The sequence below is a fragment of the Mustela putorius genome, unplaced genomic scaffold (genome assembly GCF_011764305.1).
Source record: "Mustela putorius furo isolate JIRA1106 unplaced genomic scaffold, ASM1176430v1.1 tig00000842_pilon_pilon_pilon, whole genome shotgun sequence".
Classification (NCBI taxonomy): Eukaryota; Metazoa; Chordata; class Mammalia; order Carnivora; family Mustelidae; genus Mustela; species Mustela putorius.
This window is the reverse complement of record NW_025421493.1, coordinates 2,469,248-2,487,828: the sequence shown is the minus strand read 5'-3', so window position 1 is coordinate 2,487,828 and position 18,581 is coordinate 2,469,248. Positions and strand designations below refer to the sequence as shown.

At 37.4% G+C, this 18,581-nt stretch overlaps 1 protein-coding gene across 1 annotated transcript in view; it reads right to left on the bottom strand.

Annotated features, from left to right (window-relative positions):
• The window catches only part of CENPI (centromere protein I), a 77,709-nt gene that overhangs the window by 58,136 nt on the left and 992 nt on the right, over nt 1–18,581 (bottom strand). The window contains exons 2-5 of the mRNA XM_004777156.3: nt 17,381–17,607; nt 16,232–16,369; nt 12,086–12,204; nt 11,692–11,799 (exon numbers count right to left, since the gene is read on the bottom strand). Of these exons, the coding sequence (XP_004777213.2) occupies nt 11,692–11,799; nt 12,086–12,204; nt 16,232–16,369; nt 17,381–17,594 (579 nt within the window). The 5' untranslated portion in view covers nt 17,595–17,607. The remainder of the gene's footprint in view (nt 1–11,691; nt 11,800–12,085; nt 12,205–16,231; nt 16,370–17,380; nt 17,608–18,581) is intronic.

Here is an 18,581-nt window from a genome sequence, read left to right as displayed (position 1 = left end):
GGCAAAAAAACTCACCACAAAAAAAAAGAACAAGAGGCAGTACCGAAGGCCAGGGACCTAATCAATACGGACATGGGTAATATGTCAGATCTAGAGCTCAGAATGACAATTCTCAAGGTTCTAGCCGGGCTTAAAAAAGGCATAGAATATATTAGAGAAACCCCCTCCTGAGAGATAAAGGCCCTTTCTGGAGAATTAAAAGAACTAAAATCTAAACAAGTTGAAATTTAAAAAGCTATTAATGAGGTGCAATCAAAAATGGAGGCTCTTACTGCTAGGATGAATGAGGCAGAAGAAAGAATTAGTAATAAAAAAAGACCAAATGACAGAGAATAAAGAAGCTAAGCAAAAGAGAAACAAACAACTACTGGACCACGAGGGGAGAATTCGAGAGATAAGTGACACCATAAGATGAAACGACGTTACAATAATTGGGATTCCAGAAGAAGAAAGAGAGAGGGGAGCAGAAGGTATATTGGAGATAATTATGTAGAGAATATCCCTAATATGGCAAAGGGAGAGAGCATCAAAATACAGGAGGTGCAGAGAACCCCCCTCAAAATCAATAAGAATAGGTCCACACCCTGTCACCTAATAGTAAAATTTACAAGTCTTAGTGACAAGGAGAAAATCCTGAAAGCAACCCGGGAAAATAAGTCTGTAACATACAATGGTAAAAATATTAGGTTGGCAGCGGACTTATCCAGAGACCTGGCAGGCCAGAAAGAACTGGCATGATATATTCAGAGCACTAAATGAGAAAAACATGAAGCCAAGAATACTATATCCAGCTAGGCTATCATTGAAAGTAGAAGGAGAGACAAAAAGCTTCCAGGACAAACAAAAACTGAAAGAATTTGCAAACACCAAACCAGCTCTACAGGAAATATTGAAAGGGGTCCTCTAAGCAGAGAGAGAGCCTAAAAGTAGTAGATCAGAAAGGAACAGAGACAATATACAGTAACAGTCACCTTACAGGCACAACAATGGCACTAAATTCATATCTCTCAATAGTTACCCTGAATGTAAATGGGCTAAATGCCCCCAATCAAAAGACACGGGGTATCAGAATGGATAAAAAAACAAAACCCTACAAGAAACTCATTTTAGACTGGAAGACACCTCCAGATTTAAAGTGAGGGGGTGTAAAACAATTTACCATGCTAATGGACATCAGAAGAAAGCTGGAGTGGCAATCCTTAGATCAATTAGATTTTGAGTCAAAGACTATAATAAGAGATGAAGAAGGACATCATATCATACTCAAAGGGTCTGTCCAACAAGAAGATCTAACAATTTTAAATATCTATGGCCCTAACATGGGAGCAGCCAACTATATAAACCAATTAATAACAAAATCAAAGAAACACATCAACAATAACACAATAATAGTAGGGGACTTTAACACTCCCCTCACTGAGATGGACAGATCATCCAAGCAAAAGATCAACAAGGAAATAAAGGCCTTAAATAACACACTGGACCAGATGGACATCACAGATATATTCAGAACTTCCATCCCAAAACAGAATACACATTCTTCTCTAGTGCATATGAAACATTCTCTAGAATAGATCACATCCTGGGTCATAAATCAGGTCTCAACAGGTATCAAAAGATTGAGATACTTTCCTGCATATTTTCAGACCACAATGCTCTGAAGCTAGAACTCAATCACAAGAGGAAATTTGGAATGAACCCAAATACATGGAGACTAAAGACCATCCTTCTAAAGAATGAATGGGTCAACCAAGAAATTAAAGAAGAATTGAAAAAATTCATGGAAACAAATGATAATGAAAACACAACAGTTCAAAATCTGTGGGACACAGCAAAGGCAGTCCTGAGAGGAAAATATATAGCAATACAAGCCTTTCTCAAGAAACAAGAAAGGTCTCAAGTACACAACCTAACCATACACCTAAAGTAGCTAAAATGAGTTTCTTGTAGGGTTTTGTTTTTTTATCCATTCTGATACCCTGTGAGAGAAAGAACAACAAAGAAAGTCTAAACCCAGCAGGAGAAGAGAAATAATAAAGATCAGAGCAGAAATCAATGAAATAGAAACCAAAAAAAACAATAGAACAAATCAACGAAAGTAGGAGCTGCTTCTTTGAAATTCCTGTACATGTGCTAGCAGTTTTGGAGTGGATTAATAAGATTGATAACCCCCTGGCCAGACTTATCAAAAAGAAAAGAGAAAAGACCCAAATAAATAAAATCATGAATGAAAGGGGAGAGATCACAACCAACACCAAAGAAATACAAACAATTATAAGAACATACTAGGACCAAATCCACACCAACAAATTTGACAATCTGGAAGAAATGGATGCATTCCTAGAGACATATAAACTACCACAACTGAACCAGGAAGAAATGAAAAACCTGAACAGACCCATAACCAGTAAGGAGATTGAAACAGTCATCAAAAATCTCCAAACAAAAGCCCAGGGCCAGACAGCTTCCTAGGGGAATTCTACCAAATATTTAAAGGAGAATTAATTCCTATTCTCCTGAAACTGTTCCAAAAAATAAAAATGGAAGGAAAACTTCCAAACTCATTTTATGAGGCCAGCATTACCATGATCCCAAAACAAGACAAGAATCCCATCAAAAAAGAAAATTACAGACCAATATCCTTGATGAACACAGATGCGAAAATTCTCACCAAAATACTAGCCAATAGGATCCAACAGTACATTAAAAGGATTATTCACCACGACCAAGTGGGATTTATTCCAGGGCACAAGGTTGGTTCAACATCCACAAATCAATCGATGTGATACAATACATTAATAAAAGAAAGAACAAAAACCATATGATACTCTCAATAGATGCTGAAAAAGCATTTGACAAAGTACAGCATCCCTTCCTGATCAAAACTCTTCAAAGTGTAGGGATAGAGGGCACATACCTCAATATTATCAAAGCCATCTATGAAAAACCCACCGCAAATACCATTCTCAATGGAGGAAAACTGAAAGCTTTTCCACTAAGGTCGGGAACACAGCAGGGATGTCCATTATCACCACTGCTATTCAACATAGTACTAGAAGTCCTAGCCTCAGCAATCAGACAACAAAAAGAAATTAAGGCATCCAAATCAGCAAAGAAGAAGTCAAACTATCACTCTTGGCAGATGATATGATACTATATGTGGAAAACCCAAAAGACTCCACTGCAAAACTGCTAGAACATGTACAGGAATTCAGTAAAGTGTCAGGATATAAAATCAATGCATGGAAATCAGTTGCATTTCTCTATACCAACAACAAGACAGAAGAAAGAGATATTAAGGAGCCAATCCCATTTACAATTGCACCCAAAACCATAAGATACCTAGGAATAAACCTAACCAAAGAGGCAAAGAATTTATACTCAGAAAAATATAAAGTACTCATGAAAGAAATTGAGGAAGACACAAAGAAATGGAAAAATGTTCCATACCCCTGGATTGGAAGAACAAATATTGTGAAAATGTCTATGCTACCTAAAGCAATCTACACATTTAATGCAATTCCTATCAAAATACCATTCATTTTTTTTCAAAGAAATGGAACAAATAATCCTAAAATTTATATGGAACCAGAAAAGACCTCGAATAGCCAAAGGAATATTGAAAACAAAAGCCAAAGTTGGTGGCAATACAATTCCAGACTTCAAACTCTATTACAAAGCTGTCATCATCAAGACAGTATGGTACTGGCACAAAAACAGACACATAGATCAATTGAACAGAATAGAGAGCCCAGAAATAGACCCTCAACTCTATGGTCAACTAATCTTTGACAAAGCAGGAAAGAATGTCCAATGGAAAAAAGACAGCCTCTTCAACAAATGATGCTGGGAAAATTGGACAGCCACACACAGAAAAATGAAATTGGACCATTTCCTTACACCACACACGAAAACAGACTCAAAATGGATGAAGAACCTCAATGTGCGAAAGGAATCCATCAAAATCCTTGAGAACACAGGCAGCAACCTCTTCGACCTCAGCCCCAACAACTTCTTCCTAGGAACATCGCCAAAGGCAAGGGAAGCATGGGCAAAAATGAACTATTGGGACTTCATCAAGATCAAAAGCTTCTGCACAGCAAAGGAAACAGTCAAGAAAAAAAAAAAGACAACTGACAGAATGGGAGAAGTTATTTACAAACGACATATCAGATAAAGGGCTAGTATCCAAAATCTATAAAGAGCTTAGCAAACTCAACACCCAAAGAACAAATAATCTAAACAAGAAATGGGCAGAGGACATGAACAGACATTTCTGCAAAGAAGACATCCAGATGACCACCAGACACATGAAAAAATGCTCCACATCGCTCGGCATCAGGGAAATACAAATCAAAACCACAATGAGATACCACCTCACACCAGTCAGAATGGCTAAAATTAACAAGTCAGGAAATGACAGATGCGGGTGAGGATGTGGAGAAAGGGGAACCTCCTACACTATTGGTGGGAATGCAAGCTGGTGCAACCACTCTGGAAAACAGCATGGAGGTTCCTCAAAAAGTTGAAAATAGAGCTACCCTATGACCCAGCAATTGCACTACTGGGTATTTACCCTAAAGATACAAACATAGTCATCTAAAGGGGCACGTGCACTTGAATGTTTATAGCAGCAATGTCCACAATAGCCAAACTATGGAAAGAACCTAGATGTCCATCAACAGATGAATGGATAAAGAAGATACGGAATATATATACAATGGAATACTATGCAGCCATGAAGAGAAATGAAATTTTGCCATTTGCGACAACGTGGATGGAACTAGAGGGTATTAGGCTTAACAAAATAAGTCAATCGGAGAAAGACAATTATCATATGATCTCCCTGATATGAGGAAGTGGAGATGCAACGTGGCGGGTTTGAGGGGTAGGAAAAGAATAAATGAAACAAGATGGGATCGGGAGGGAGACAAACCATAAGAAACCGTTAATCTCACAAAACAAACTGAAGGTTGCTGGGGGAAAGGGGTCGGGAGAGGGTGGTGCGGTTATGGACACTGGGGAGGGTATGAGCTATGGTGAGTGCTGTGAAGTGTGTAAACCTGGCGATTCACAGACCTGTACCCTTGGGGCTAATAATACATTATATGTTTATAAGAAAATTTAAAAATTTTTAAAAAAAGAAATTAAAACTGAGAGAAATTCATGTTTAATAATTCATTAAAAAATAATATACCCATGACATGCTAGCATAAATGACATATTCTATGAAAAATAACTATATCTGCTAAAATAAAAATAGTAAGAAGAGTGACATTTTTGTATATTTTTACATTAAATATTTAGCATGTTAAAATACGCACAGTAACACCTAAAAGAACATTAACAGAATGTATAACTTAGTTCCAAACCAGAATAGGGGGCATCAATCCAAAAATAAGAGAGAAAGAAGAGAAAAGGCAGAAAAAAAGCAGATCATTTAGAAAGCTCAAAATAAGAGATTTGAAAAAAAAATTTTAAAAAAGATATTTGAGGGGCGCCTGGGTGGTTCAGTGGGTTAAGCTGCTGCCTTCGGCTCAGGTCATGATCTCAGGGTCCTGGGATCGAGTCCCGCATCGGGCTCTCTGCTCAGCAGGGAGCCTGCTTCCTCCTCTCTCTCTGCCTGCCTCTCTGCCTACTTGTGATCTCTCTCTGTCAAATAAATAAATAAAATCTTTAAAAAAAATAAAAAAATAAAAAAAATTAAAAAAAAAAGATATTTGAATTTGTTTTTATTATTTCAATAATCACTACATAGGTAAATAAAGTAATTCTCCAGGTTAAGGAAAAATCCTCAAACAGGATTTAAAAATAAAATCTAGTTATACGCTATTTAAAGAGGCATCTATGGGATGCCTGGGTGGCTCAGGTCATGATCTTAGGGCCCTGGGATCGAGCCCCACATTGGGCTCTCTGCTCAGCAGGGAGTCTGCTTCCCCTTTATTCTCTGCCTGCCTCTCTGCCTACTTGTGGTCTCTCTCTCTGTTAAATAAATAAATAAACTATCTTAAAAAGACATGAGGACATGAGGACAAAAGAAGATTAAATAAAACCCTAAACGATGGAAATATACCAAGTAGCTACCAGCCAAAATAAAGCCAGAATAGTAATGTCAATCCTGCACAAAACAGACTAAAACAAAAAGCATTTCTAACAACAGAGTTGCTCCACGATCACAGGTACGATTCATCAGAAGTGTAAGAAAACTCTAATTGTGTACACACCTAATAACAGATTCAAAATATATAGCAAAAATTGACAAAACTTTGAAGAAAAATTGACAAATACTTCACACTGGGAGATTTTCAACATTTTCATTCAGTAATTGGTAGATGGGTAGCAACAACAACAAATCCATAAGAAAACAGAAATTTTCAGTTCCAGTAATCTTCATTTCCTCACTCTACTTCAATTCTCACCCCATGGTCACTCTGAATCTTGTCATTACATTGAACAATCCCCTCCTGAAATCTTAAATTTCAAAGCTGTAATTTCATACTAGTCCAGCTTTTAATCCCACTACATACTGTGACAATCACCAAGGCATCCCAAACCTCAGCTGTATGTGTATGTTCCCAGTCTGCAATCTTCTGTCTTCACCTTCTTCCCTTTTCAGTCTCAGCTCCCTGGTCCTTCAACCCAATCACTCTCATGCATCCTTGTCCAACCCTAGAGGGACTGCCTGTCCTTGCATGTTAGTAACATCACATATCCATGTTCTCTAATCGCATCTGGGCCTTCAAAACTTGTCTTTAATCATCTCCTATTCCCATCTCCATCAGGAGCTATTTCAAAATTTATACTGTCTCCTCAAAATATATTTTATCATCCTGGGGTGCCTGGGTGGCTCAGTGGGTTAAAGCCTCTGCCTTTGGCTCAGGTCATGATCCCAGGGTCCTGGGATCAAGCCCCACATCGGGCTCTCTGCTCAGCAGGGAGCCTGCTTCCTCCTCTCTCTCTCTCTCTCTCTACCTGCCTGTCTGCCTACTTGTTATCTGTATCTGTGAAATAAATAAATAAAATCTTTAAAATATATATATATTTTATCATCCTATAATTTTTAAGAAAATTTTTTTAAAGATTTTATTTATTTATTTGACAGAGAGAGAAATCACAATTAGGCAGAAAGGCAGGCAGAGAGAGGGGGGAAAGCAGGCTCCCTGCCGAGCAGAGAGCTGGATGCGGAGCTCGATCCCAGGACCCTGAGACCATGACCTGAGCCAAAGGCAGAGGCTTAACCCACTGCACCACCCAGGCACTCCTAAATTCCTATAGTTTTAACTCTGATTGCTAGTCTTATTTTGCTACTTCTCTATACTCTCACAGAACCCTGGGTATTCTATCATAGGATTTATCACACTGTACTCATCTTCTCCCCTGCTATATTTAAAAGATCTTCTAGGTTAGGGATGCCTGGGTGGCTCAGTCAGTTAGGCGTCTGCCTTCGGCTCGGGTCATGATCCCAGGGTCTTGGAATTGAGTCCCACATTGGGCTCCTTGTTCGGCAGGGAGCCTGCTTCTCCCTCTGCCTGTTCCTTCCCCTGCTTGTGCGCTCTCTCTCTCTCTGACAAATAAAATCTTTGCGATGCCTGGGTGGCTCAGTGGGTTAAGCCGCTGCCTTCGGCTCAGGTCCCGATCTCAGGGTCCTGGGATCAAGTCCCACATCGGGCTCTCTTCTCAGTGGGGAGCCTGCTTCCCCCACTCTCTCTGCCTGCCTCTGCCTACTTGTGATCTCTCCCTCTCTCTCTCTCTGTCAAATAAATAAATAAAACCTTAAAAAACAAATAAATAAAATCTTTAAAAAAATAAAATAAAATAGGGATAGAAGTGTATACTTCACAAGGTTGCCAAGAGGTTTAAATGGGTTAAAACCACATTTTATCAAGTGTGTATTTTGTACTTACAGCACATGTCAGTTTGGCCCAGCCATATTTCCATTGTTCACTAGTAACATGAAATTAATGGCTACCATTCTGGAGAGCATAAGTACAGAAACTAGTAGGTGCTCAATAAATATTTTTTTTTTTAAAGCAAGCTCTAGGGACGCCTGGGTGGCTCAGTTGGTTGAGCAGCTGCCTTCGGCTCAGGTCATGATCCCAGCGTCCTGGGATCGAGTCCCACATCAGGCTCCTTGCTCGGCGGGGAGCCTGCTTCTCCCTCTGCCTCTGCCTGCCATTCTGTCTGCCTGTGCTCGCTCTCTCCCACTCTCTCTCTGATAAATAAAATCTTTAAAAAAAATAAAAATAAAAATAAAAAGCTCTACACCCAACATGGGGCTTGAACCCACGACCCCAAGATCAAGAGTTGCTACTGAGTTCTACGGACTGAGGCAGCCAGGAGAATTCTCCCCAATAAATAATTTTTAAAGAATACTGGTATCAGAACACAAAGAACTTTTAGAATGCCAGGACCAGAAAAAAAAAAAAAACTTTACAAAGTCTAACACTTTTTTTTTTTTTTTACATTTTAACATCTCTGAAAATAATAATCTTATAATTGATGTCATTTGAGAGTTTCAATGACAGTACTGTTTTGTCGTGGTTCAAAAGATAAAGATGCATCTTATAACTGATGGCACCTTAGAGTTGATAAAATAACTGTGTATATAAAGCACCTAGTACCTGGCATATAGGCCTCACATAAATTATTTATTATGGCTTACTCATATTTCCATTCCCAATACTAAATCCACTGTCAGGCATAGTACACAGTTAATAAATATTCATTAAGTGAACTTCTACAGGATACCCTCTGACCTTTATACATCTAAATCCAAATATATTATATGCCTTCCAAAACTACCTTCTTCTCACAAACTTCCTTTTATGGTCAAAGATACCATCATTCTGGGCCATACTGACTTAAAAACCTCAGATCTTTTTCTCTTGACCCTTCCCTTAATCCAGTTTAGGGATCAGATCCCGTCAATTCTTCCTTTATAACTTCTCCCCCAATTTACCCTGAGAAACTTAAAAATGTTTATTAATCCATTAAAAAATAATAAACCCAATACATGTTAACATGACATATTTGATGAAAAACTATATTTTCCAAAAAAAAATGACTAGAATAACATAGTTTTACATTTCTAAAATCTATTTAATGTTTCTGACTTAATAGAATACAGCTGGATTCTCTGCTTTAGCACTAAACCTCCTATGTTGTTTTAATTGAAGTACATGAAGACAATCCAGCCTCACAAAGATATGTGTAGTTGGAAAAGAAAGCAGTATTTTAGTAGCTTTTTCAGAAAACTGTATATTAGTCTTGATAAATGGTAGTCTTTTAAGGGTTAGCCACAATGTAGAATCTGAAACCTTACCAATGGACTCTCTTTGTACTATTCCATTACAGTTCATTGCTATAGAAAATTAAAGTCTACTGAAAAAAAATGTTAAATAAATACACACATACCTACATAAAATTCATTGATATATCTTTCATTGTGAATTGATCTTTTACCCATTCATAATTTTACAACATCATACTTGGTCATCTGGAAAATATTGGTTCATTGAGTTACACCAACCTTCCAAATATTGACACATTTCATTATACAATATCTAAAAATCACATTCATTAATACTGTTACCAATTTCATTTGAAAAGTTTAAGTATTGGGAAGTTGTCAAGTTCACAGTGGTAGATACAAATTTTCCAACCTCATAATTTTCACTTGAAAGCTCAAATCTTATCACTGGCAACAAATACTGTGAGCTGTTTTCTTTGAAATGACAGGCTGGCTTTTCATTTTTGAAAAAAACGTCTGCCAAATACCCATGTGTGGATAATCATAGTTTATGTCAGTCATTCTTGCAAGTAAAAATGGTCTCCCATGAAGAAGGCAGCTAGTTTAGCTCACAACTCAATAACACAAGTGCTTTTCCTAAGGACAACTGCAGTTTAGTATAAAGAAGGGATTTATTTGTACTCCCCACTTCATCACACAGAATATTAAAGACATGTCTCAAAGGCTGAAATTTAATAAAATTAATGAATTTTTACTGCTTCATTTGGGACACTGAGAGAAACTAGCTTTTTTTTTTTTTAAACTATAGTGAAGAATAAAATGACCATTAATACAGTTTGGCCTCACTGCCCTGATTCTTGCTAAGGCACCAGCAGTTTTATTCACCACTACTTTAGCGCTATCAGTGCAAATGTCAACTCAATGAAAATACCAGATAATATCTCGATATTGCTATGAAAATAATTTTAACCTCTCAGAACTCCTGTATCAGAGAGCTGCAAGAGGTGCACAGATCAAATTTGAGAACTGCTAGTCTAGGACTTCATCAAGTTATACCTGGACCATCATGTTAGTCTCCTATTTTTCCCAACACTAGCCTCTCTCCTTATTCATATTGTTTGGCATTACTAAACACAACTTCCTTACAATTCCGCTTTCAACATGTTCTGCCCAAAAATTATGTGATTTCCCCCGCTGGATAGAGGATAAAGTTCAAATCAGCTAGCATCACCTTCAAAGACCTCTACAATCTTTCCTCATCTAACCTTTTCAGCCTTACCTTCCACCACTCCCAGACACAACTATAAGTCAGTCTGATCTATTTAAGGTCTCTGGAAACAAAATTTACACAGCTCACAACTTTGCTTGAAATGTTCCCATTACATAAAATACTATTTCCTTTTATCAAATCTTAAATCCTATTCCATCTCAAGGCCTAGCTCAATGCCCAAATACTTTATGATACTTTTTCTAATCATTAGTTTACAGTGCTTCCTTCCTGGAAATATCACCACAATTACTCTCCTCACGTTATCATATACTGTCTTTGATAATTTAACTTCTGAGTTGTTTATTTAACTTTACATGCTTTCCTTAATCTACCAACTGGATTAAAAACCCTAGAACACAGACACTCTGCTAAATTTCTTTTTTTTTTTAAAGTAGGCTCCACACCCAGTGTGGAGCCCAACATGGGGCATGAACTCACAACCCTGAGATCAAGACCTGAGCTGAGATCAAGAGTCAGACACTTAACCAACTGTGCTACCAGGTGCCCCAGCACTTTGAGTCTTCTACAGCACCTAGTACATTGTAACAAGCAGAGTGAAAACATCAGTTTTTAAAAATGAAATCAATGAATGAATTCCCTTTCCAAAGGCAAGAGGAATTTGGTTAGATGAATGATTCACATGGTCTATGAACTACTGATGGTTCTTGAAAGTCTTCCAGGTGGACACTAGACTAATTTCTTAGAGTTATTAATGTTTTCAATGGGAATAATTATGCTATTTAATAAAAATCAGCCCATTGGCATCTCATCAAAAGCAATCCTCTCTTTCTCATTAATTCTGATGAGGTTTTTGCAGTGTTAATCAAGAAAATGTAGAATAAGTGACCCATAGGACCTGTTGAAGTGGTTTTAGAGAAAAGATGGCAATCATTGCTCTAAATTAGCAGACTCCAATGTGGAGTCAATTCTATCCATAACATTTTTATTTCCTTAAAAGAAGATATAAATAAATATGATAAAAACATTACATTTGTTAATATGAGAGGTGTAAGAGTGTTTGTTATGTTATGCTTTCTCCTTTTCTATATGTTTGATGTATTTTAAAATAAGGGAAAATGCATTGTGTGGCTCTTTGAAGTATACATGGTATGTCAACATACAAGAACATGCCATTTGACTGATAATATGGTGTTGTCCAGTTTTTACTTACCAGTGCATCATCTTGCAATGAAGCAAAAAAGAAGCCATAGAGCAAGTTAATTTGATCCTTGTGATCAATGAAGTCAAACATTGCAACCAGCCAACGATAAAAAAGTACCTATTGAGAGACAAAATGCTTATCTTTAGAGAAATAAAACTGGCACAGGAGAGAGCTTAATTCCCCACTCAGGGCTGTTTTAGAAGATTCTAGCACAAAGTAGGATAATAGATTTTATTTCTCAGTAAAAATTTATGCTTGAGCAAAGTCCCTGCATCAAGCTATATTGTTCCAAAACTACAGCCTTTGCACAAAAGGCCACTGCCATTACTCCATAAGTGGCTTTTCCTTGCCAGCCCTTAAGTGGTTCTGAAGGGCTTATCATCAAACTATTTAAAAAGATTACCTTGGTGCTACCAGAACACTTGCCCACACAAAGCCAGGAGACCGCCTTAACCACAGAATCTTCTGGTATTAGAGTTGTTGGAATCATACACTTCAATATCCGAGTGTTTACAGCACTACCTAAAAAGCAAACTCCAAATTAAACTACATTTTAGAAACTTGATTGTTCCTTTACTATTACTCACTTAGTCCTAAAATCTCACTTTATACTAAAGGCAATAAAAAAGTAGTATTAGGTATCTCTTATCATCTTTACAAAATAGTTTCAAAAAAAATGTATCTTTAAGTTCTAATATAACAATAAAACAAATTCTTAGGCTCTGTATTTCTATTTAAAAAGGAAGGATGCCTACAAGGTTTCTTTTTGGCATGATGAATATGTTTGGGAATTAGAGAGTGGTGATGGATGCACAACTCTGTGAATAAGCTAAAAAATATCCTGAATTGCATGCTTTAAAAGAGTGAATTCAGGGGTGCCTGGGTGGCTCAGTGGGTTAAGCCTCTGCCTTCAGCTCAGGTCATAGTCTCAGGGTCCTGGGATCGAGCCCCACATAGGGCTCTCTGCTCAGAAGGGAGCCTGCTTCCCCCTCTCTCTCTCTGCCTGCCTCTCTGCCTACTTGTGATCTCTCTGTCAAATAAATAAAATCTTTTTTAAAAAACAAAGTGAATTCTATATGTGAATTATACTTCAAAAAATCTTAAGAAAATTTCAAGGTTTTTTAAAAAGATATATTTATTTATTTCAGAGAGAGAGCACGTGTGTGCCAGAGCAGGGGAAGGGCAGAGGGAGAGGGAGAGAAATCCTCAAATTGACTCCCTACTGAGGGCAGAGGCTGACAGGGGGCTCAATCCCAAGACCCTGAGATAATGACCTAAGCCAAAACCAAGTCAGATGCTTAGCCAACTGAGCCACCCAGGAATCCCAAGATTATTTCTTATTTCGTTATTATTTTTTAATGGCACCATAGATTCTGACTTATTTAAAACTACTGACAGACATCCTGCATGAGCTGGTTCATTTAAGAATAAATAAACTAAAGAAATACATTTGTATTCTCCATCCCTCCCAAAAAGTGGGGAGGATAGCAGAATGGAATAGCTATTCTTGGAATTAGCTAGCAGTAATAATATTTTATACTGTCCAATCTTTCCATCATACTCTCTGGGCTTCCATGGAATTCTCCCATCTGGTAATAGAAGTGATGTTGCAAATAACTTTTTATACACCCTGTATCAATTTCTGCTTATTAAGTCTCCAAGAATTAAATGTATATCTCATCAATATTTTTGGTATGTAAGCATTGTTTCATTTACATTATAATGTGGTGATCACAACCACTCACTGAAAAAACATTTTTCTCAACTTCTCATGCAAATATAATTCTCAAAAACATCTTGGATCCATGCATCTTTAACCACTGTTTAACATGCATTACAGTGTGCTGATCACATCCATTCACTATAATAATACTGTTCTCAACTTCTGCAAGTAGCATTCTTAGAAATATATGTGTCTGTAAATACTGTTTTATATGTATTATAGCATGATGATCACATCCACTCACTGAAATAGCACTGATCTTAACTTTGCCTGCAAGTAGCATTCTCAGAAACATCTTATACACATCTTTTTTCCCCCTGAGGGTAAAGACTTCTCTTTATTTTTTTATTTTTGAAATAAAAAGTGTGTAGGCAAGCCTGGGTGGCTCAGTAGGTTAAGCGTTTGCCTTTGGCTCAGGTCAGGATCCCAGGGTCCTTGGATCAAATTCTGCATCAGCAGGGAGCCTGCTTCTCCCTCTGTCGGCTGCTCCCACTACTTGTGCATGCTCGCACTCTCTCTCTCCAACAATAAAATCTTTAAAAAGAAAAATGAATAAACTTTGCCAAACGTAAAACAAACAAACAAACAAAAAAACTACCTAAAATCAAGAAGAAAAGAATTCTAGCTACACATCTTGACAAGCTGTGTGATCTTAAACAAGGTTCTTCAGCCATCTGAGCCTTGGCTTTTCTATAAGTAAAATGGGGGGATAAAGTATCTACCTCCTAGGGTTGTGAAATGGTAAATGTCCATCACTCAGCCTATGACTGACTATGAGATAGTAATTTCCTAAGGAACTGTAGCTACTGTTATTATCCAGTCAAGGATAAGTAGGATGTTCCAGATTTCCTAGCTCAATGCTATATATTATAGACTCAATAAATGCTATTAAATTTTAAAATTTTTTAAAATAAAATAAAAAATAAAATTTATATTTCTGATGTACGTGATATGATATACATATACATAGTGGAAATGATTATTATAGCCACACTAATTTACATATTATCTCCTCACGTTGTTACCATTTTTCGTGTGGTGAGGGCACCTGAAATCTACTCTCTTGCCAAATTTCCAGTATTCAATACAGTATTATTAACTATAATCATCATGCTGTACATTAGAGAAATTTAGAGAAATTTGTTCATGCTACATACATTCTCAATTTCTACCCCATTATTCTGCAGAGAAGGAAGAAAGCAGTAATGGCAGGTAATGAATCATAAGAATAAAAATTTCTATATTCCACCATGGTTTCTTGTTTTCATTTTCTTTTTTCCCCCACTCCCATCCCCTAACCCTTCTAAAGCTTAAAACAGTCTGACCACTAACAATTCATACATGTACCAAATTCAAGGGGTGAATTCAATACAGACTAAATACTTACTTCCCAGTGACTTTTTAACTTCTAAAGTGTCTGAAGTCCTTTTGTACTTAATATGACATTTCAAACACACCTGCCTCTGAATATGAATTTAAACTTAGCAAAAGATCTACAGGTAAAGATACAGTGGTGATGGACGATATCACAGAAATAACTAAAAGGAGATAAACAATTAAGGGGGCCCTATCTGACATCACCAATTCCAGCTTAAGGGAAAAATGAAAAGTAAGAATAAAAAGCCAGAGATTATGTTTAAAATTGTCATATATAAGTTTCCAAGGCTGAGGCATGCATTTGCCACAAGACCTGGCAAACATCCTGAAAACCTTTTAACCATTCATTTCTGAGATATCAAAAAAGAGAAATTCCAATATAGAAAACACTTGTATATCCCATACATGTTTTAAGAGAAGGGAGAAAATTCTCAATAGACACATCAGTTAAACATGGGTTCCTGGGAAGATAACAGAACCAAACAATCTGAAACCACTTTTAAGAGCCAATTCAAATTTCACTTTGTAGGAAAACACAGAGAACTAATCTAGTAAAAGTAGAGAACTAAAATACCTGAGAGTCATATTTTGAATTCGGCTAGTAATGTGTTATTGCTTTAACACACCCCTGCAAAACATGATGTTAGGGTATACACAAAGGAACCCCATATGCAAGACCCAGGAAAGAGTATATAAATCATCCAGTTTTGATAGATGTCTTAATATTTCAAAAAAAAAAATAACCAGTAGAAAACCCAGTAGCAGTATGATGTGGTATAAACATAGAAGGGGAGTTAGGAGATCTGAGCTCCTCAGTTCTAGCTGACATTAAACAAGTCTCTAACAACTCTGGGTCTCTGTTTCCTCGCCTTTAAAATGAGAATAGATGTTCAAGGCCTAAAATACCTTCTGAGTCAAAAAATTAATAATAAGAATACTGGCCAGGTGTTCTTTCTTTCTAAGAACGTCTCCCTCTCCATTAAGTCCTCCCCAAGACACTTAGAACAGGAAAGGAAGCATTTCCGCAAAAGAAAAAGCATCTTTACTGTTAAGGTCAAACACAATAGAATGGAGACAGTTTCAAAAGGGACTTGCCATAGTAAGTGATCCTGAAAGCAATGAAAGAGACTAAGTGATCTCTTAAGCGGTCTTATCTATGCTTCTTAAGAGAAATACTAAAAATGACTCCCATGTATTTGGTGACAAGAGTCTATACATTCTATTTGTAAAGACATGTAATAACTAACCATTCTCAATGTATGTACACAGAAACTTCTGGTTCATAAGATAACTTAAACACAAAAAAGGCCCACTTTATGACCTTACCAGATTGGTTTTATGAAGAAAATAATACAAACAAAGTACTGCAACTAATTCCAATAATCTATTTCAAAGTCTGGAAGGCAAAATTAATAGCAAACTAATGACAAATGTATCCCTTTATCATACCAAATTTGCCACTGAGTGCCACATTTAATAGAACATCAATTTCTTCTGGAGCTAATCCATTCTTCCACGCCACATTTTCCACAGTTTTCAAGTGCTTTTCCAAGATTTTATCTTTACTCTGTGAGGTTTTAGCGGAATCTGGAAAAAGAACAATATTAAATAGTGGGACCTTTAAAATTTTTTCAGTCCTCAACTCCAACAGTTACAACTTAGGATACTTAAAAGAAATCTTTTTTTTTTAAGTAGGCTCTACACCCACCATGGAACCCAACATGGGACTTGGAACTCACAACCCTGAGATCAAGACCTGTGCTAAGATCGAGAGCCAGACACTTAACCAACTGAGTCATCCAGGTGCTCCTAAACAAATAGATCTATGTTAAAAATGCCTTCCCCAAAACCTTTCAAAGCCTTTAAAATTCTAGAATATTTAACAGCAATATTGGAACAGCACCTTCATTAAGGAAAACTGAACCATGTCCTGGCATGTCTGCTCTAAACTAACTAAAAGTACTGAACTTAGACCATAAGCAGATTCAATACTAGGACTGTAGTTCCCAAACTTCCCTGCAAATTGGAATCACCCAGGGAGCCTTTTAAAAATCCTGATGCTCAGACTGCATTCCATGCCAATAAAATCAGAATGTCTTACAGTGGATGCCAGGCATCAGTGTTTTTTAAAGATTCCGAGATAGGGGGTTCCTGGGAACTCAGTGGGTTAAGTGTCTGCCTTCCGCTCAGGTAATGATCCCAGGGTCCTGGAATGGAGCTCTGCATTGGGCTCTCTGCTCAGCGGGGAGCCTGCTTCCCCCCACGTCTCTCTCTCCCTCTCTCTCTCTCTCTCTGCCTGCCTCTCTGCCTATTTGTGATCTCTGTCTGTCAAATAAATAAATAAAATCTTTAAAAAAAAAAAGATTCCGAGATAATCCCAATGTGCAACAGCTTGGAAACTACCTTGCCAAGAATTTTCTCTGTTGTTGTATCCCCAGTACCCAGAATACTGATATTAGGAAGCACTTAATAAATGCCTATTAAATAAAGAAAAGCATGAATTGAGCAAAAATATGCTTTCCTTTAAAAATCCTTAAGAAAAAGTCTAGGACATTTTTACAGCAATAGAACTTTCATAAGGAAAATTATCTGTCTTACCCTTCTCAAAGTATCTCACTGCTATTTGCAGAGCATCTTCTCCTTGATCATCAGCATGTCCATAATCCTCTGGACTGTCTTGTTCATCATTCAAGCTGTGCTTTGAGTCATCCAGGTCTTTTTCTTCCCCCGCCAGATTAGTCTGATAATTATCACTAACTTGTGAAGTCCTCTTTTGAGCCTGAGGGTCCTTAACTCTCTTTTGAGATGACATTATTGCACACGCTCTATACAGAAACAAGTGTCAAGTTACCATTAAACAAAACCATCCCTTTTAACTCCACAAAGACAGGAAGCATATCTGCTTTGTATTCCCAACATTTAGTACACAATACCTAGGATACAAACAATACAGACTCACACAAACACAAAAACACTAACAAACATCCAGGCAACAAGAAGGCTAACTTTCACAGAAGTCCTTGACCTAAACAGGAATAGGGAGAAACAACTCTCCAGGGTAATATTCACCAGTTGAACAGGACTTTTTTTTTTTTTTTTTTTTTTTTAGAGATTTTATTTATTTATTTGACAGACAGAGATCACAAGTAGGCAGAGAGGCAGGCAGAGAGAGAGAGAGAGAGAGAGAGAGAGAAGCAGGCTTCCTGCGGAGCAGAGAGCCCGATGCGGGGCTCGATCCCAGGACCCTGAGATCATGACCCGAGCCGAAGGCAGCAGCCCAAACCACTGAGCCACCCAGGCGCCCCTTTTGTGGAAAAAAATCAAGCACAAGCAACATAGCAAGTTCTCTTAAAATGGCTCTACCACAAAATCAAGTCCAAAACTAATCCATCTCATACATTCAATCTTACTTTTTCCACTCACTCCTATTTTTCTCCACCCCCACCCCGATTTTGTTTTTAATCTTTTACACTCTCCACTTCATGAGTGCTGTTAAAACAGCTTAGTTCAAAAATGAAACTGGTGACCAAACTAAGGACTCTCACAACAGAATCATTCCCCATTAATTAAGTCATTTATCCAGTAAATAATTATTGAACATCATCAAAAGCAAAGCACTGTTTTAGTTACTAGGGATTAAAAAAAAAAAAAACAGTCAAGGTCTCTGATCTCCTGAAACTTACGGGAGTAGGGTGGGAGGAGTGTGAGAGAGGGGAGTGACACCATCTGATTTAAGACTTTGTAGCTGCAGTGTGGAGAACAGAATGTTGGGAGTCAAGGAGTGAAAACAGATGAATTT